This window comes from Protopterus annectens, chromosome 12.part0 (assembly GCF_019279795.1).
Source record: "Protopterus annectens isolate FY-2018-M chromosome 12.part0, PAN1.0, whole genome shotgun sequence".
NCBI classification, from domain to species: domain Eukaryota; kingdom Metazoa; phylum Chordata; order Ceratodontiformes; family Protopteridae; genus Protopterus; species Protopterus annectens.
The window spans coordinates 404,509,791-404,531,718 of record NC_056746.1 but is presented as its reverse complement, the minus strand read 5'-3'; the positions used below and the strand labels follow the sequence as shown (position 1 = coordinate 404,531,718).

At 40.1% G+C, this 21,928-nt stretch overlaps 1 protein-coding gene across 1 annotated transcript in view; it reads left to right on the top strand.

The window, feature by feature from the left end:
* Positions 1–12,792: 12,792 nt before the first annotated feature.
* Positions 12,793–21,928, top strand: part of LDAF1 (lipid droplet assembly factor 1) — a 218,101-nt gene continuing 208,965 nt past the window's right edge. The window contains exons 1-2 of the mRNA XM_044089510.1: positions 12,793–12,868; positions 21,448–21,588. Coding sequence (XP_043945445.1) covers positions 21,529–21,588 — 60 coding nt within the window. The 5' untranslated portion in view covers positions 12,793–12,868; positions 21,448–21,528. The remainder of the gene's footprint in view (positions 12,869–21,447; positions 21,589–21,928) is intronic.

The following is a 21,928-nucleotide window of genomic DNA, read 5'->3' as shown; positions in this document are numbered from 1 at the left end:
GACTTTCATGCTCACCTATCTACCTCTTAGGCGACCCTGCCAGCTGACAATCTTATTAAAATGATCACCTAGTGGGCATGGAAGTCCCCTGATTCCTTAAAACCAATCCCCAGGAGACCAGATAAAATCATTTTAGTTCCAGAGGACCATCAGCACTGGGCCAAAGGTTTAGTAGTAAATGCCATGGTGACTGCAGCAGCCATCAGGAAGGAACTAGCAGAAGAAAGTTCCACTGTTCATCCCCCTAACCAAGAGTCTAGGGCAATGAACTGATTTGGGAAGCGGGTCTACACATCTCCCTTTGCCTTGCGGTCAGTGAACTTCATGGCACACTTCACTAGACTTCAGAGGGATCTGATCAAAGAACTCTCAGATACTCTCACAGGAGCTGTGTCTGATGAGGTACAAGATAAAGTAATCTCCCAGCTTGCCACCCTGGAGTCTATTTCTAACTCGTTCATGAGGCTTATTGCAAATGCAACCGAAGGGATGACTAGGGCAGCAGGTTCAGGCGTACCCATAAGGAGGCATGCCTAGATGTGCTTGTGTGAGTTTGCAGAGATATTCAAGTCTTCATTCATCAATGCTGCATTTGACGGATCTTCCCATTTTGGCCCCAAAGTTAAAGATACCTTAGCCAGGTATGAAAAGGATGGAAAAACCCTATCTGCTGTGGGCATATTTTTTTCCGCTCCCCAACTCTTCTATTCCAGGAACTACAGAAGCAGGAAAATGTGGTTCAAAAAAACCCAAGGGCCTTTCTAGGACACACATGGTAATGACTCCCCTCAGGGCAGTGGGGGGAGCTATAATGGAAGACGCTGACCATGTGGCAGAGGTGGCCTGCAACATCAGGGTTCCAGAGATTCCTTCTCAGGGAAACCCTACCAGTGCTCCTGAAGGGAGGCCTGATTGCTTGCCTCAGGAAGCAGTCGGGGGAAGACTATCCTTGCACCAGCTAGCCTGGCAAAAAATAATCACAGATGCTTGGGTGCTAAGGATCATTACCAGATGTTACTATATTCCATTTGACCTTACCCCAAAAACAGGAAGGATCCCTGATGTTCCACCCAATCAGAGGCATCAGGCAGCTCTTGAAATTCGAAAGCTGCTAGAAAAAAAGAGTCATCCAAGAAGTCCCACCAGACCATACAGGATCTGGAATTTGCTCAAGGTTCTTTTTGGTGCCAAAAAAGACAGAGCACTGTAGACCAATTTTGGATCTCAACGTTCTGAACAAGTTTGTTCAGACAAAATTCCAGATGGTCACAGTTCAGTATATTCTCCCCTTCTTAGGGAAAGACAATTGGATGTGCTCTGTAGACCTCCAGGATGTGTATTACCACATAAAAATGGACAAGTTCTCCAGGAAGTTCCTTCACTGCTGGCTGGGAGCCAGTCATTATCAGTTCCGAGCCCTGCCTTTCAGTCTCACCACAGCCCCCCTGGGGTGTTCACCAAATGTATGGCAGCAGCAGCTCCCCTAAGACTGCATGGATTCTGAATGTTTCCATATCTGGATGACTGGCTCCTTACAGCCCCCACCAGGCATCTACTCAAACAGACAAGAGATTCCACCCTACACATTTGCTCTCATATAGGTTTAATGGTGAATCATGCCAAATCTCAACTAAGTCTGATCCAACAATTGGAGTTCATAGGAGCTTGCCTGAATATGACCTCTTGCATAGCCTCCCTTCCTACTCACAGACTGCAGAAAATAAGATCACAGGTAGACATTCTCTCCAACAACATTCCAGCATTACTAGTTCTACAGGCACTAGGATCCATGGTAGCAGCCATCACATTAGCACCACTAGCAAGGATCCACATGAGAATCCTACAGTGGCTTCTGTCCTCCCAATGGTCTATCCTCACTCATCCTCTGACACACTCCATCCAAATTACCAATTGTTACAAGAAAGATTTATCTTGGTGGATGGAATCCGAGGAAATTCTTTTCGGCCAACTGTTTGTTTCATCCCATCTCCAGGCCATAGTAACCACAGATGCCTCCCAGATCGGGTGTGGGGGGGGGGCATTTTCAGGGGCAGACTGTCCAATGCACTTGGTCCCTGATAAAGGCCAACCTGCATATCAATGTTATGTAACTGAGGGCAGTGCTCTTAGCATTGCAAGCCTTTCAAACTGTCCTCTCTTTAGGAATGATTACAATTCAGTCAGACAACATGTAAGTAGTTTGGTACATCAACAAGCAAGGCAGAACCAAGTCCTACCCCCTGTGTCAAGAAGCCCTCAGAGTGTGGTAGTGGGTGATCTTTTCAAACAGCTTTCTGGTAGCAACTCACATCTCAGGGAACTCATACATGATATCAGACAAATTGAGTTGCTGCAACCTCCTGCCTCATGAGTGGTCTCTCAATCCCAGAGTGGCAAATGAGATTTTCTGTAACTGGGGCCAGCCTTGCTGCAACCTATTTGCAACCCCCCCCCAGAACAACAAGTGCAGCAGCTACTTAGCCCTAATCCTCCCTCAGGCAGAGTCCACGAGAGATGCTCTACTTCACGATTGGCCCTTGGGACTACTCTATGCCTTTCTCCCCATTCCTTTGATATCCCTTTCCTTAAAGAAGGCCATAAGGTGGAGGAACAAAGTGATTCTCATTGCTTCACTTTGGCCTCGACAAGTCTGGTTCCCCTTTCTTTGGCCTTATCTACTTCAATGTCCATGGACTCTGGACCCAGATCCAGGTCTCCTGTCCCATCCTCATGGACTAGTTCACCCTAGTGACAAACCTCAAGCTTACAGCTTGGTTGCTACAGTTCCACTGATTGCCAGGCAAAATAACTTATCTTGCACAACCACCACAAATAAAGGATAAAACAGGAGAAAACTTTTAATACCTCTAGTGCCTCAGCAAAACTGCCATCAAGGAGTACCATACAGATCACCAACCAGCAAATATATATATCAAACAATAAATCAGTCAATTAAACAATTAATTAATGAACAACATATTTCCAATTACATTCAATATTCAAACCTCTTGGTGCTAAAGTCCCATACTTCAAAATATACACAGTTTCCTTTAACAAAAGTTTACCCTTAAATGGGACCAAATCACCTATAAATAACACTACTTGTTCAAAAATACCTTTTATTAAAGTAGCATCACTGTTATGAAACTACTTAAAATGAACAGCCAAAGAACTCTCACAACGTACATTTCTAATATCTCTAATGTGTTCTTGTAACCAAACTTTAAAGGGGCTTTGAGTCTCCCCTATATAAAATAGATTACAAGGACACTTTAAAATGTAAATAACTCCATCAGTGTGGGGAAAAAAGCACTGAATAGGATGGAAAGTAATACCATTCATTTTATAAAAATTATTAACTATGTATTTACACACTGAACAATTCCTACACTGGAAAGTTCCATTTAAGACATGAACCTGTCTCGCTATTTGACTAGTTGGCAAAACAACTCTACTTTGTACTAGCATATTTGCTAGACTATGTCCCTTCTTAAAAGAAACATAAGCCACCCTTCTGTCTTTGTACTGATCTTTCCCACTTGAATTAAGAATTAGATTATACCTAAAAAATGGAAAATTATTTATATCACAACTACATGTCATATTATTTAAATTTGTTTCAACAATGGTTTCCAAACCATTTCTTTTTTCTATAACCTTACTAAGACTTCCCTGTAAGTCATTATCACTATAACCACTACTCAAAAACATTTTCAACGTATGTTGTACTTCTCTATCAAAATCTTGATCCAAATTACAAAGTTTGTGAAGACATAAAACTTCTCCATAAGGTAAAGAAGAAATAAGATGGGGGTGGCAGCTTCTGCCAGGAAAAAACACATCCCCCATCCAATTTTCTATAAATAGAGATATTAATTTTACCAGATCCTTTCCCAGTTATAATAAGGTCCAAAAAGGTTACTTGCTTTCCAAATTGGAGACCATCAAATTTAAAATTAAAATGATTACTGTGTAAACCAATAACAAAATTATGTACCAAATTTTCACCCCCTTTACAGATAAAAATTAAATCATCACTATAACGGTAATGCACCATAACATAATTTCTAAAAAAAAAAAAATAGTTTGATATATATATATTCTAATTCAAATTTGGCAATTGTTAAATTTGCATATATGGGGGCAAAAGGTACCCCCATGGCTGTTCCCTGAGTTTGATGAAATATCTCTTCATTAAAAATAAAAAATATATATCTTCAAAATTTAACAATTTCTATGATATAATGTGAAAGAGGGCTGTCTCCTAAAATAATATAATGATTGAATTCCATGTATATGTTAAATACTAGTATGCAGACTCTTAACATCTAGAGTCAACCAATACATGTTATCATTCCATTTAATAACTGAAACTTTCTCTAAGAAATCTTGTGTATCCTGAATATAAAAAGGAATTTTTTAACAAAAGAAAAAAAAAGATATTTGTGTGAAAATAACCCAATATTATGAAGAAAATATTTATGGACAGAAACTGTAGGGCTTTCAGCTAGGTTATATAGACCTTTATGTATTTTAGGTAGACAATAAACTGTTGCTAAACTATAACCATATATGGAAAACTTTTTTCAACATCAGTCCTACCAAAATATCCTAACCTCAGACCTTTATTCAATAAAAATTATTTTTAAGTGCATTATTATAATAAATAATACCACACCTCCATGTTATTAAGGTGGTAATAACATATTTTAAGATATTGTTTATAATTTAGAACCACAATTTTGTTCCCTTCATCAGAAGGATTCACAACTAATTCATGGTTGTTACACAAGTCCTTAAAAGCTAATCATTGTTCTTTTGTTAAATTATATCGAATTTCATGTTTAGATCTAAAAAAACAGCATACAGTTGTTCTACTGAAAAATCGAAAGCAGCAGAAAACTGTTGTATACGTTCATTTGTAAATGGAGGAATAAAGGAACTTTTATAATCAATATCTGAAGTATCTAAATGACAATATAAATTACATGGTTCATTGTTCCACTCTTCCTTATTTGACACACAAGAAAAAAAAGCATCATCTCTTCATTTTCAACTCCCTCTATATATGATTATCACATAACTACAATAAATGTAGTTTCTGTACTAAACGGAAAATCTCACACTTCATTTCATGTAAATGGGGCACTACCGTTGGCACATATTTGAGACCCAAATTCAATACAGACAATAATGTCTCAGATAAAACACAGCCCGAGAGGTTCAAAACAAGAGAACCAACATTATCATTAAAAACACAATCATTATATACATAATTATTTCCATCTACCTCTTTTATAAAATTATTTAGATTGTCCCTCAAAATTGGATGTCTGTCCTTGTCCATTTCTACCCCTTTTCTTGTCATTAATCAGTTGATTCGTATGATGGGAAGTACTCCGAAATGTAGCTTCATGTACAGCTTGCTCCTGAGTTGGTATTAGAGGAGCGTATCCATTACCATCACTATCACCCTCCATACCTGTCTCTATGCCATCTGAAGAGGCACATGAAACAGTCAAAGTTCTTTTAGAATCTCAGTCTGAACGTGATGATGTAGAAGGCCCGTGAGGTTTAAACTTCCACAAAAAAGCCCTGTTATTATTGTAATCCTGAAGGTCTCTTTTAAGTTTATCTTTTTTATACCAATTAGATCTTGTTCAAAAGATTTCAGTTTCTCATTAATATCAGAAAATAGACAGTCACAATGGGAAGAAACAATCTACATCGTAAGTCCAGAACATAATGTCTGTACTTCCTCCCATAATTTGCACTGTTTAATCATGTCACGTTCAATCAACATTTTCACCCACACAAGAGAGCATTGATGTGCTGCTGCGATCCAACAGCTTTTAAAGCCATTATCCTCTTCATTTTCAGCATCAAAGGGTGTACTCAGGCTTTTGAATGCACGCAACCCCTGGGATTTAATATTCAGTTCTAAATACTTCTTTAGACTTAGAATATTAAAATATACATTGGTCTCTTTAAACAAAAATGTTATAAGTTTTTACACATTTCTTGTACTTCCACAGATAAATTTGTTGTATTGCTCATAGCTATTGAGGAAAATGGGTTTTCCGCTCAATGATTTCTTTCCTCATTATACTTCTCCCAAAATGTTATGGATACATCTGCATCTTTAGCAGTTCGATCTTCTGTGCGGAATACAACCTGTTCTAAAGAATGCTGAGACAAGTCACAAGAGTCATCTCGAAAAATCCGTGGAAATTAAAAGAAGGGTCCATGGTCATATTAAAACATCACACCACAGATAAACTATATAAAGGAATGACCACCACAGACAAAGGATAAAACAGCAGAAAACTTTTAATACCTCTAGCGCCTCTGCAAAACTGCCTTCAAGGAGTACCATACAGATAAAAAAACAGCAAATAAATATATGTGTATATATATATATATATATATATATATATATATATATATATATATATATCAAACAATAAAACAATAAGTAAAACCATTAATTAATGAACAACATGTTCCAATTACACTCATTATTCAAACCTCTTGGTGCTAAAGTCCCATACTTCAAAATAACAGTTTCTTTAAACAAAAGTTTGTTCTTAAGTGGGACCAAATCACATATAAATAACACTACTAGTTCTAAAATACAACCTTTTATTAAAGTAGCTTGAAAATGTGTTGTGAAGAAATAACTTATCTTCCCTTGCTAGCTTCCCATAAACCTTCCACAAGGGGGCTACCTCAGCAAATGGAAAAGATTTTCCTTATGGGTATGCAAAAATAAACATGATCCTTTCTCTGCATCAGTTAAAGATGTTTTGCAATTTTTGTCTACACTCTTCAAGCAAGGAGCTTCCTCTTCTATCCTACTGCTATCTCTAATTTCCATAATGGCTTTGAAAGACAATCCTTAATTTCACATAGACTGTGCAAGCTTTTTCTAAAGAGAACTTTAAGGTTAAAGCCTCCCTATAATGAGCCCCTCATTCCCTGGGATCTTACTATGGTTTTGCAATCCTTGGTCCAATCCCCCTTTGAGCCGGCTGCTACCTGTGATTTGAAGTTTCTTTCATGGAAGACCATTTTCTTAATAGCCATTATATCCACTAGGAAGATTTCAGAGATTCATGCGTTATCCTCAAAACCTCCATATTTGATTTTTCATAAAAACAGGGTATCGCTATGAGCCAATCCATCCTTTTTTCCAAAGGTCATATCTGAAACTAACATTAATCAATCCACTGAATTGCTAGTATTCTTTCCTAATTTTTCTAACAAGGGAGAACACTGCTTACATTTATTAGATATGCACAGACAATTGTGTTTTTATCTCAACAGAACTAAAGATTTCAGAACGTTGGACCAGTTATTTGTTTTCTTTTCAGGTTCTTCCACGGGTAAACCAGTTTCAAAGGTCACATTGTCTAGGTGGTTAAGAGAATGCATTACCTTTATCTACAACAAGAAAAAACTTCAATTGACAGCCCCACGTCTGCTGTTTTCTACTCTAAGGCTTCCATGGACAACATATGTGCAGCCATAACATGGGCTTCTCTACATAACTTTATTACTCATTACAAAGTGGATCTGGTCTCCAGGGAAAAAGTGTCATTTGCTTCTATGGTGCTCAGGAATATCCTTCCTTAAGGCCTCCCAGGATGCAAGGTAGCTGGGGACTCCGTCCCTTATGTCAAGGATAAATGAAGATTGACAACATCAGATAAAGAAGTAATGGACTTACCATAATGTTCCATCTGTGTTGTTGATCTTCATTTATCCTTGACACCCCACTCTTCTTCCCCTTGAGGAATGGATATTCTTCTTTTTCTTTCGGCTGTTCCCATCAGGGGTCACCACAGCAGATCATTCGTTTCCATTTCTTCCTGTCTTCTGCATCTTGCGCTGTCACACCAACCACCTCATGTCCTCTCTCACCACATCCATAAACCTTATCTTAGGCCTTCCTCTTTTCCTCTTAAATGACAGCTTCATCCTTAGCATCCTTTTCCCAATATACCCAGCATCCCTCCTCAGCACATGTCCAAACCAACACAATCTCGCCTCTTAGTCTTGGTTATTTGTTTCTTCATGTATGATGTTGGACATTGCCTCTTCAGTGGTTATAGTTTTACCTTTCCTGGTCTTTGCTTATAGCTGCAAACTCGATCTAAGGTAATTTAGAGAGAGGCATTCTGGGTAGGGGCTTGGCTCAGGAGTTTTTCGTTAGTTCAGGCTGTTGTAACTGCCGAGCCGGTTCCGAGTCCTATATGTCAAGGATAAATGAAGATCAACAACACAGATGGAACATTATGGTAAGTCCATAACTTCTTTTTCTTAGTGCTGCACTACAGCTATTCACAAAAAAATAATACTTGGGTGCACCCAAACATATTTAAGTGTAGTGAATGAAGAAATCATACCTCTCAACCTCTTAGAGCAAAAAATCTGGAGAAAGCAGTTAGTAAAAATGGAACAAAGGCCAAAAAATAGGGACAATTTTAAAATATTGCTCCAACAAATTTAAAACGTTGATTGAATAACAGGTTTTGCATTAGCATGAATTTTCTGAAGGATATGAAGTCTGAAACTCAAACATCTGTCATTATTGTCTAACTTCAGTCTTTAATGGTTTGCTCCTAATTTGGCAGAAAACCACAATTTTATGAAAAACTGACCAAAAATATGATGCATAAATCTGGACATTCTGCAAAAATCTGTACAGTTGAGATGTACATTTTTATTCTGAGCAGCTCTCGGAAAAAAGTATGGCTGACAGAAACCAAATTAAGTCTGTCGAAATTAGGGTTGCCACCTGTCCCTCTTTGCAAGGGACAATCCCACTTTGGGCAGTTCTGTCCTGCAAAAAAAACTAAAAAAATGGCAAATATCCTGAGATTTTAAGACAAAATATATTTCTTAAGTGTTCTTAAATAGTTGCATAAAACAGTTATTTTGTATCTGAAACATAAATATTATATGAAATGGCATAAGCAGTGCAAATGCTATAAAAAAAGAAGTTATATCTTACCATAACGTTCCATCTGTGTTGTAGTTCTTTGTACACTGATTACTAATAGGACCTCAGTTCCGTCTTAGGAACCGATACGGCCATTTTCAACCTCGTGCCAGCCAAAAACTCTCAGCTAAGACCTACCCATAATGCCCCTCTCCTAGTTACTCCAGATCAAGTTTGCCCACCCCTAGATAATAGACGTAGTAATAGAAAAAATAGTAGAAGGCTCTGTCTGAGCAAATACCCTAACCAGGAGTTCCTAAAGTCCACCAGGAGTCCAGGCAGGGGGAGGGAGGGCGGGAAGTAGTGAATGAACAAAGATCTACAACAAAGATGGAACATTATGGTAAGACATAACTTCTTTATCTGATGTTGTAAATCTTTGTTCATTAATTACTAATAGAACCGAGTCCCCAGCTACTTGAGTCCTGGGAGGCCCTAAGGAAGGATATTCCTGAGCACCATAGAACCAAAAGATGCTCGTCCCCTGGAGGCCAAATCCAATTTGTAATGAGAGATAAAGGTATGAGGTCTTGCCCAAGTGGCTGCTGCACAGATATCATCCATAGAGGCTCTGGAATGAAATGCTGCAGAAGTAGCCATAGATCTGGTAGAATGAGCCTTTATTCTGGAAGGTAAGGCTAGCTTATTCTGTTGGTAGATAAAGGTAATGACATTTCTAAGCCAGGAGAATAAAGTCACTTTGGAAACAGGTTTACCCAGTCTGGGTCCTGCAAAGGCCACAAACAATTGATCTGTTTTCCTGAAAGATTTAGTCCTGTCCAAATAACAACAAAGCTGACGATGCACATCAAGGGTGTGCAAAAGATACTCCCCTCTATTAGAGTGCTGAGGGAAGAAAACCGGCAGGTCAATACATTGGTTAATGGAAAAATCAGAAATGACCTTGGTCAAGAAAGAAGGGTCAGTATGAATGGACACCCTATCCATGTGGAAGATCAAGTAAGGTCTCTTGACACTCAAGGCCTGCAGCTCAGATACTCTTTTCAATAGGCGCTGGGCTAGGTACCAAGGTGCGGCCAGTCCAAGCGCTGTTCCGAGAGAGAATCGTCTCATCTGTGCCGATGGGGAAATACTGCTGTTAGAACCGAGACATTATGCACCAGTGGACATCGGTACCGAGATCTCCAGGATCTGGGTAGAGGCCAGAGGAGGATAAACAGGGGAAGATGTAGTAAAAGAATCTGGATCAAGAGGGACGGAAGGTCTAGTTGGAATGGGCAATCCCCTAGCTGCCAGAAGCTGGTCCACAACCCGCACTGGATCTAATTCAGAAAAACTCCTAGTGGATCTAAAGGAGAATCAGGTCTTTCTAGAAAGGGGCTAAATCTCTGCCCCAAAAAAGGGTTGTAAGTTGGAGAGTATCTTGTCCTTGGCAGGTATTCGAGTTTTGGAGCTGATGGAGCCGAAGAAACTGTTGGCACAGTGGCCGGGGATGGTGCCAAAGCAGGTACAGTCATCAGAGCCAATGTTGGATCGAAGGACGACACAGAAGTCAGTAGTGCCGAGTTTAAATAGGGGTGAATATCATGGACGGCACCGAGGGAGAGGACACAGAACCTGGTGCAGAAGAGGTCTGCACCGTGGGTGCCAGCGAAGCATGGAGCCGACTCGGTTCTGTAACTGACCGAGATGCAGGAACCGAGTGACTCCGTTTTTCCTTATTTTTTTTGGTCTTTAGAGGGCGTGAGACCTCCGACCCAGATAGAGCCTCCGAAAAAGGTGTCTTGAATAAACCTTTTAAAATAAGTTTATTTTTACGTTCTGCTAGTGTATGATTACTAAAACTAGCACAAATGTCACAGTCAGCTTTAATATGATCCACGCCCAAACAGTAGACACAACAAGCATGTGTATCCGAGTTGGGCATCTTAAAAATAACAATTTTATACTTCGCTTTGAGAGAGATGGCTAGCGTGTCTGTCTAGGAAGGTGGCAAACGAGATCTGGAGTAACTAGGAGAGGGGGCATTATGGGTAGGTCTTAGCTGAGAGTTTTTGCCTGGCGTGAGCTTGGAAATGCTAGTATCGGTTCCGAGGACGAAACCGAGGTCCTATTAGTAATTAATGAACAAAGATTTACAACATCAGATATAAGCTTTCATTTTAGCAAAAAAGTGAAATTCTGTCCTTTGCACTGGCCGTGGGTATGCCAAATCTCCATTTCTACATTTCTACTAAAAATGTCCCACTTTGGGCATTTGAAAATGTGGCAACCCTAGTCGAAATTATTGCCTAAACAAAGATCTGCACGCAGCTTGCATACTGGTTACCCTGCTATTGTGAAAAATAGCCCATTTAATTGTTGCAGGAGGCGAACATTAAACGAGGCATTGTTCTTTTATTGCAAATGGAATTAGTGTACGTTTACTGAACATGAGATAGGACAAATACAAGGCCGCGAATACGAAATGAAAATTTCTGGACACAACTTGCAGTTACACCAGTACTGCCATGTCAAGTTCAAACCATTTAAAGAGCAACTACGGTAGCAGCAACATTTTTTGTTTAATATTTTAAGAACCCACCATAAATGACAAATATGCCTAAATTTCTTAGTTGCACACATGCGCACATTGCCACAAAACCTGGTAACTGCATTAACACCTGCTAAGAAGACCACAAATTGTAGGAGTCATTAAAGATCAATCCAATTAATACGTTACTGTGCTCTTTACATAACTCTTAACTGCCCCGGATTCTGAATCAAATTTTAGCTCTTAATTCCCCCTAAAAAGTACTGACTTTTGGAGTAAAGGTAGTGACATTACACTTAATCATAGCCGGCCTTAGGCATAGGCCAACTAGGCGGCCGCCTAGGGCGCCGCTTTAGTAGGAGCACTTTTCCAGTATTTATTTGGTGTAGGTAGACCAGGATGGGGGCAGTGTGTGGTGTGGTGGGGGGTGCTGTGGTGCCCTTTTGCCTAGGGCACCAGTTGACCTAAGGCCGCTCCTGCACTTAATATATAATAATACAGAGACTTTTTATTTCGGGAAATGAATATTAATACACATTCACTTCTCAAGTTAACAATACTAATATTTTAAAAGCGTCCCTGATTATTTCTGGATTTGTCCCCAATTCTGTTGAGATTTGTCCCTGAATGATTGTGACTAGACCTCTCAACTGTGATTTCGACTCAAAGTTTAGCTCAGTCCCTTTGATGGTGAATTACACATAATACTTATACACACATAATACTTATACACTTATTGTACATTAGAATGTATATTAATTCACATCCTCTTATTCTGTCAATCTTAATTAAAAAAATAATAGTACAAATACTTAAAAAGGGTCCCTGTTACTTCTGGATTTGTCCCTGATTTTGTTGCAATTAGCCCTGATTGGTTGACAGCTATTGCTTCACCTCAGTCTGAAGGAGTGCAGACACGACTAAAACATTAAACACTGCACACGTTATTAGCATAGAAGTAATTTAATTAATGTACACCATTAGCATTATTAAAAATATCAATTTGCAATTTAGTTTTTAGATTCTGATAAAGCCAACAATTTAATTATTTCTTCGCTTTGGATATTCTTTTCAGAACACCAAACCTAACGCAGAGGGGATTTTTTTGGCTTGAAACACAGTTTTAAATATAACTACAGAAAACTCATTTAAGTGATACGCAATACACATCTACCGACATCCTTAAACTCGCTCCCTAACAAACGTCAAAGTAAACCTCTATCGGAAACCAGACCAAACCGGAACTTTGTTCTTAAGTTCCACGTGATAACATCTTCGTCTCATGATTGGGCGTGAATGGATAGGGCTGGTCGTATAAGGATGTCGTTGGTGGTATACCACCTATCGTAGTATTGGAAGTGTTTAAGTCTGTGAGTATTATCTGTGCTTGGCTTTTTTTTAATCAGTGTTAAGGCTCCAGGGAGATAGATTACTTCATTCTTATTCCTGTTATGTATGATAGGTGGTGGCTTTTGCCGTGACAACTGGAAACTCGAACTGCACAGTCTTTGAGATAAGAAAGCGGATGTTTTCATTCCTTGGCAAAGTTGGACTATATGATACTAAGTTTTTAAAATGACTTATTTTGTTTATTTGTTTGCAAAAATGTGTTTTATATAACATTGCATATATGAGTGTTCACCGTGCACATTCAGAATGATGTATGTGGAGTACACTTCTGATCTTACAGGAACTTAATGGTGGTTTGGGAATAAAAGCTGGAGGCTTACACATAAATAGTAGCAGTCATTATAATTATAGTCTTTTTTACTTGAGAAAATACTTAAGGTCCTTCATAATTCTCATGTCCAGCCGTACTCTTCCCCACCCTGCTGTTTTCCCCTCACACTTCACTTTTTGCTTTATAGCGCATGAGGTATAGGTATATATTGACTCATATTTTTCAACTTTCTTTGTTTCAGTATAAAAATCAGTTGAACCAAGACCTTGCCTTGTTTCAGTACAGAAGTTTTACAACAGCTAGCATCACTGTTATGCCAAGCTTGTTTTATATGTTAAATTTATTGTCAGTGTGCATTCCTTGTATATTTGTGTTTTGCATTTATCAAGTAGAACATAGTGCTTATTGCTGATACATGTACTTGTTTGATATAATAATTGTAACAGTCTGCAATACTTCACTACTGCTTTTTTTTATGTGGTTCATAGATTTTGGTCTGTGTGTGCGTGTGTGTGTGTGTGTGTGTATGTGCATGTGTGTGTATAAACATATATACAAAGGCACACATACACGTATGTGTATGTAAATATATATATATATATATATATATATATATATATATATATATACACACACACACACGTGTTTACATAATAGACGTGTGTATGTGAAATATATATGTATAGACTGCACATATATGCACTAATTTCTTTTTTTTACATTTTAATGTCTCTGGATCATGTGTTGATTTTATATTTTTTTGATCTGTTGGTCATTGAAATATTTATTTTTAGCCCACAGACTGTCTAAATTACTACGTTTTATTGCTGCTTATTTATGCTTGGTATTTAGTGTCAAATCTTAATAGATAAATGTGTCTTTATCTCTCAGTTAAATACTTCTGTCATGCATACTTTCTAGTCATGTCATTCTCTTTATGTTGTTGTGCCCATATTCATTTCTGTCTTGAAGGGTTTGTTTATATTCTGGACTTTATTTCAGGAATGTAAAATTTAAAAAAAATAACAGAAATGCTAAGTATATAGAAACAAATCTGAAGGTCGTCATACATGATATGCTAAAAGTACCCAGATAATCAAAATTCTATACTTGGCCGTCTATGTGGTGTAATGACTGTGACCTAGGCATCGTGGGTCCAGTTAAGTACATGATGTCTTCAAGGAGTTAACTGGATGGATAGGATTAAGTGACGCTTTTGCTCACAGGGGAGAAAAAGGATTTCTGACTGAGAATTAACAATTCTCTGTGGAGACCGAGAACTCATCCATTGACATGTACCTTACAAAATCTGCATTGGGTGTTGGGTAGGACAAGTGGGAATAACAAAAAAGCTTTTACAGCTGTTAGGACAGCACTGCACCATGATACCCTGATCTCCTCTCTACCCAGTCACTTACAAGTAAATATTTTGATGCTTGCGGGCTCCTGGTCCATGTGCACCAAACCAGACAGGTGCCAGTGGTGCCAGAGAATAAGATCTAGGACGTGGCTGATGGCAGACAGCTGTGATAGGAACAGAAACACTTAAAACTAAGAATGTGCTCTTAACTATATTGGGATCACCTTACAGAACTGAAATCACAAAAGAGTGATTTAACAGAATGCAAACATTATTTACAATAAAACATAGAATCACAACTGTATTTGAGCAGGGAACAAGGCTCTGAACACCCATGCCCCAGTACTTTTATATACCAAGTCCAGGGTTGCTCCATCTCCAAGAATGAAGAAGTTCCCAGTGCACTACAAAACAGCTCTTCTGGAAAACATCTGGCAGTTACATACTATTGATCGCACAGAAGAGTGTCTGTCACTAGTGTTTCATCCAGAAGCCTGGCACAAATTATGATTTACTTGAGGTTGTTGGTAACAGCAGTTGGAAAGTATGGTGAGCTTAGACTAAGTCTGTGTATTACGTCTGTGCTTTACAAGTGCCTTATTTTTAAACGTAGTGTTCTTTTAAATGGCTTAAAGCTGTTTATTAAGACTGTATGCATGCACCGATTGAACTGGTTAGGCTGCTAAAGTTTGTTTTCATTTTAAATTATTGTAATTCCAGGCATTGGAAATGTATGATAACTTACTTAATTCACTGTTTTTGAAAAACAATACTTGCATTTACAAATAAAAGTTGACTTTGGGAGCAGTCCATTTTTTTATTTTGCAGTTTCCCGCGTCTAAACATTTGCGCACTGCATCTCTAACTCTGTTTTCTCAATCTACCTTTAGTTTATGTATGTTTATTCACCTTGTGGTACGCTGCCATTCTGCTGGTTAACTTGTCACTTCTGGAATGAGACTAAAGATGAAAAATTTAAATCTTTAACATTGAACCTGAGTTGTTGGGACCATTAAGTGCCTTTGTAACTATCGTGCGGCTCTCTCAAAACTGAAGTAAATGCTGTATGTTTAGTTTAGATGTACCAGATGCGAACCCCATGTGCAAAAATGGGAGAAGGGGTTGTGGCTGGATGGATATTCACAGTTCTTTGTAGCACGTTGTTCTTAAGGAAGGTGCAAGAGTGCTTAAAAACCTCAGCTTTGGCCGGCTAAGAACTTGCTGTATTCAACTGGACGTATAAGAGAATTTAAGTACCTTTATCTGCACCTTTTTTTTCAAAAAAATACAGTATTTAAATTGATTTTAACTGTGTTGCAGGAATATTAACTGAACTGGAAGTTTTGACTCTGCTCTTCAGTTAGTCCCACGCACCCTCCCTGTTTTTGTTTTGGTGTTAATCTTAGTGGCCTTGAAACTGCCCGCCCCTCTTGTAAATTTGTGTTTGGATACTCCTTCTGGGCCCATCTCATTTGCTCACTCAACTGAGTGCAGTGAGATCATATTCTGATTTCAGGCACTCCTACTGTGTACAAAGAGAGCATCTGGGAAACAGGAAAAAAAAAAATTAAAAAATTAAGCTGGTTTCCTGCCTTTCCTGTTAAGTGGTATAGACTATTTGTAGACTTCTGAACCTCCAAGCCCTTCTGTGTTGGAGGGAAGCCTTCTATCTTAGTTTTTTTTTTTCTTATAACTAGCCAGTTATTTTACATTAAGAGGGTTCATGGTCTGCACTCTTGTGGGAGGAGAGGCTGGACTCTGCCCTTCTGAGCTGGGAATTTCTGGCTAAAGGCTTATAGTGCATGCATATCGGAACTGCTTCTTACTGAAGTTGGTGCGCCTTGTTTGCTGTGGCATAGACTGGATTCGGGCCTGTCTGGATCTAGCTTTGTTTGTGTAACTTGAGCACTAATCCAGGCATTCTCTAAAGTATTCAATTGTATTTATTACTGCTTGGTAGTAACTTGATTAAAGTGTAGCTATAAGTCTTTTGGATTAAGCTCTTGGGCTTCAGGCCAGTTGTTTTAGATTAGGAAGGTTTGTGGCATGCACTGTGGTGGCAGGACAGGTAGCTTTCATCCTTCTAAGTTGGGAACTGCTGATTGAGAGCCCAGTGTCTGTTATTCTTAAAGTGTATTGGTTCTGGTTTAAGCACTTGGGCTTTAGGCCAGTTATTTTACATTAAGAAGGTTCGTGGTCTGCACTCTTGTGGGAGAAGAGGTTGGACTCTGCCCTTCTGAGCTGGGAATTTCTGGTTAAAGGTTTATAGTGCCTGAATATTTGAACTGTATCTTACTGAAATTGGTACACCTTGTTTGCTGTAGCATAGACTAGATCCAGGCCTGCTGAATCTAGCTTTGTTTATATGCTTGTTGTTTGTTTGCTTATTTCCCTGAACGCTAATTCCACCTAATACGCGGCTTCTCAGCGCTTCTGTGGATCACTAGTGATATCTGCATTGCTTACTGTACTTATTTCCTTGTTTCACTTGAAAGAAAGTTACTGTTTGTCGTTTTTGCATTTGTTACCTGTAACACATTGCACTTAAGTTACCTGGCACTTGCTCACTAAAGCAATTATACAAGTCAGCGCTAAAAATTAAAAGCACTACACCCTCACTCCCCACTGGCCCTTGTTTTCAATTATTAAGGAATTCCCAATATTATTCTAGCATGTCCAAAGGTTAGTTGTCAATCTCCTCTCCGGTCCAGCTGGTGAATCTGGGAATCTTGATGCAATGTTACAACTGCCTCATGTACACAGACAACCCTCTCCTCCTCCCAACAAATTCCAACACATGTGAGAGATGCAACCGTATAGCCAAACTGGAGGCTAAGCTCTCTCAACTCAGTACTGGCATAACCAGTCAGGAGGAGAAGGAAACCACACTCACTACAATGCCAGTCTCACATAGACCTACCACGACAGCAAACCAAACACATAATCACAGAAAAACATACTCGGAGGCTCTAAATAAAGATCTGCCTAAGCAGCAGAGACCTCCAAAGCAGACACCCAAGCAACCGCTTCCCCAAAACAAAACACGTGCAACACATCTCACAAAGCCAGTGTGCCGAACAGTCACAGCCCTTAAGACTAAAATACACACCTGATACACTTGTAATAGGTGACTCTATCGTCAGGCACACTGACGTCCCGCTCACCAGGCTGAACAAGGAGAGGGTCACGGTGAGCAGCCTGTCGGGCGCTAGGATCCGCCACATAACACAAGCACTCGGGTCACTCCAAGGCAAGTACAAATATGACTCAGTCATTGTCCATGCTGGTGTGAATGACCTGAGACGTACCTCCCTGGACTACATGAAAAGAGACATAAAGGAGCTCTCTGAGCATGTAGCCCAGGCCGGTATGACCCTGACCTTGAGTAGCATCTTACCCTCACCAAGAATGATGCCACAATATGAAGACAAGATGATCAATTTCAACAATTGGCTTAAGTACTGGTGTCATTCAAAGGGGATCCAATGCCTGTCAGCTTGGGATGATATGCTCGACAAGCCACGATGCTTCGCTAGGGACGGCTTGCACCTGTCACTCCTGGGCTTTTGGATATTGGCAAAGGCTCTTGCTACCCCCATAGTGCCTTTTTTAGGCAAGGCTCAAAAGACAAACCCACCTCCATAGGTATCACAAGGGATAAGAAACTAAGAGTAATGCTACTCAACGCCAGAAGTCTAAACCTCAAGATGCACGCACTCGAAACTCTCCTTAGCATGGAGAACATCGATATCTGTGCAGTAAAAGAAACCTGGTTCAGGGCTCCCGAGAGCACCCCAGCACTACCAGGTTATACCTCATACCATGCTTTTCAGCCCCAAAACTTGGACCGAACCACAAAAGGAGGGGGAGTATCGATATTCATCAAAGATATCCACACCTCCAGGTTGGTGGCAAAGCACGAAGCATCACCTTGACGATTGGATGGGAGAAAGGAAATTCACCCCAGGGATCACGTCAGTCGCCCTGCTAGACAGGGGTCCAGGAAAGTAAATAATGTGGGAAGAAATATCCAGGGAATTGTTATGGCTAGACTTGTATAGGCCCTAGGGCTGATAGCCTAGTACCAACCTATGAATCAGACTATCCATGTGCAACTAACAGTGGGTAAAACTGCCTTCCAGTTTATAGCCTGCTACAGACCACCCTCCCAAACCGAGGAACCCCACTCGGCCTTCCTGAGAACACTGGAAAATATGCAGGTCTCTCCAAACACCATTATATTGGGCGACTTCAACTACCCAAACATAGACTGGGAGCATTACTCTAGCTCCAACACCCTAGCCCAAAGGTTCCTAGAATTTATAAGCTCAAATACTATGGAACAACTTGTTACCACTCCCACAAGAGGGGAAAACATACTGGACCTGATCATCACCAACATGGGGACTCTATGCTCCAGACCAGAAGTGTATCCCTCACTGTTAAGATCAGACCATAAACTAATCTCACTGGATATTCACATCCTGACCCCACCCCCTGCCCAGAAAACCATAGTGAAAAACTTCTCTAAAGCAAATTTCACACTCCTCAAAACTGAGGTGGAATCATTCAAAGCCCCCGGGCCTGTGGAAAATACGGCCCAGACCGCAGAATCCTTTATAAACGCATTCTATGAACACCTTCAGGAATGCATGGATCATGCGATACCAAATAAAACCAAGACCCAATCCTCCAAAGGCAGACGTTCTGTCTGGTGGACCCCAGCCATAAACAAACTATACAATAGAAGGAGGAAGCTACTAAATGATAGAGCAAAATCCCAAAAAGGGAAGGCATCACTGATCAGTATTAGCAAAAAACTACGGGCACTCATAAAATTGTCTAAAGCCAGCTTCAAGAGACAAATTGCACAGGACACTAAGGATAATCACAAGTCTTTCTTTAGTTATGTTAGGAACCTGGGTGGTAATTCCCAGATATGCTCAGAATTAGTCCAAAATGACAAATACACTGAACCCACAGACATTGCCAACATCCTATCTGACAGGTTCAGCGCAAACTCCCCCCCCCCCACCAAAAGGGCAAATATCTATCCCAGCAGAGTGCTGCCCCCCTGACATCTCAGATGCTCAGGTAAGAGCCGCCCTCTCCAAAGCAAAAAACACAGCATCAATGGGACCAGACGGTGTCCCGGGCTGCGTCCTACATGAACTCCAAGAAGAGCTAAACCCAAACATAAAACTACTGTTCAATCTCAGCCTTACTACAGGATATGTGCCCAAAGAGTGGCATACAGCAACAGTGGTCCCTCAACATAAAGGTGGTGCCTCAACGGATCCTGGAAACTATCGCCCCATAAGCCTGACTAGCTTGGTCTGCAAAGCTATGGAAAGGATCATCATGGACCTCATAAATAAAGATATTGGGGACCTACTGACACTGGATCCTACCCAGTTCGGCTTTAAGGGCAGATCCTGCCTCTTAAACCTGGTTGATTTCTTTGAAACAGTCACCAAGGCCATTGACGAGGGGAAGGTGGTCCACACAGCCTACCTGGACCTCGCAAAAGCCTTCGATACAATACCCCACTCTGGCATTATAGATAAGCTCACCAGCTTAAATATACCTATGTCACTAGATGGATTGCAAACTGGCTCAAGGACAGAACCCACATGGTTAGAATTGCTGGAGCCACGTCAGACTCCAAACCAGTTACAAGTAGTGTCCCACAAGGCTCAGTCCTGGGACCTCTCTTGTTCGGTATATATTTCTCGGAGGTACAGGCCAACACGGAAGGACTGTGGCCGACCAAGTTCGCAGATGACTGCAAACTGGGCGCCATAATCGACTCTCCAGCCGACACAAGCATCCTCCGAAAGGGCCTCATAGAAACAGACAACTGGTGCCAGAGCCATGGCCTCAAGCTAAATGCCAAAAGGTGTATAGTCATCCCCTTTGGCAAAAACAAAGTGCCCACAAATTACCATATAGGTGGTTATCCATTAAGTACAGAAGAAGTAATTAGGGACCTGGGGACCCAAGTTGATAGCAATCTCTCATTTGACAACCACATGGCCAAAGTGGTTAGAAAAACATTTTATATAGCCCACCTAATCATGAAGGGATTCACATCTAGATCAGGGAAGGTCATTGTGCCTCTTTACTCATCCCTCATCAGGCCCATAATTGAGTACAATGCCCCTTTTGGGATGTACCTTACCAGACACCTGCAGCAACTGGAAAGACCCCAAAAGTACCTCACCAGGGGGATCAAAGGGCTCAAACAGATGCCATATGCTGCCCGGTTAAAGAAACTCCAGCTCTACTCAGTGGCATACCGCCTGCTCAGAGGCGATCTGTGCCTGACGTATAAAGCTATGTCCAACCCGGAATTAATGGACATGCTGCACCTCAGAAAATCCATATCCCATCGAGCTACGCGTTCGAGAGACTTGAACCTCAGCACTGAAATAAATAGGACATGCTGGAGGGACAGATTCATAACCCAGAGGCTCCCTTCATTGACCCTCTTCAAGAGGAATCTTGATGAGTGATGGAAGATCGTAGGTTTACCTCTGGTATCACTTCTGTGTCACTGTTAGACAGAGGCACAGTATACTAACCATCTAAGAAGTGCATAGCAAAATAAATTTAAAATGGGTGGCGAAAGCCAAACACATTCTGGCTAGGCTTATAAATGCCCCAGGGCAGATAGCCTAGTATGAACCTATGATCTAATTAAAAAAAAATGTGTACACAAGAGTTGGTGCAGTTCACAGTAGCTGGAAAATGTATGAATTGCATGTTACTTTAGGGTTTGTGTCATGAATAACTTTTTGTTTATGCAGCTGGTCTTTTGCACAGATATATTTAGATTTTTAAGGAGAAACTATTGTGCATCCCGATGTTTGAGACTTAAAACGTGTATATTTTATTCTCACCTATAGCATCAAGAAAAGTGGATACTTGATTCATATTTTTTATGAAGAACAGATTTTGGGGAAAGTGAAGCCTTCTGTGCCAAAGAAATGGATGACATAAGGAAGCAGTTAAATGCAATGGTGTCTACCATTAACAGCAATCCAAAGGTAAGAGAAATAATGGGTATCCATATATTTGTTGTCCAACTAGCTCTAACAGAGGTGACTGTAACAAAATAAAGGATACTTTCTCATTTGCTATTAGTGAAAGTTCATTTTTCAATAAATGTTCACTTTATTCAGTCAACCATATCCGGTACTGACAAAAACGTTTAGCACAGACTCCAGTAACAGAAAGTAGAAAGGGCTGTCATCAAGCTTAGGGAGACTATATCAAGGAAGGTAACGAGATCCTGTGGTGGTATTGGAAACATTTCAAGTTCTATGAAAGTCTGTATAAAGCATAGAAATATGGAAGTCAAGAAAAGTTATAAATGGAAATGTTTAG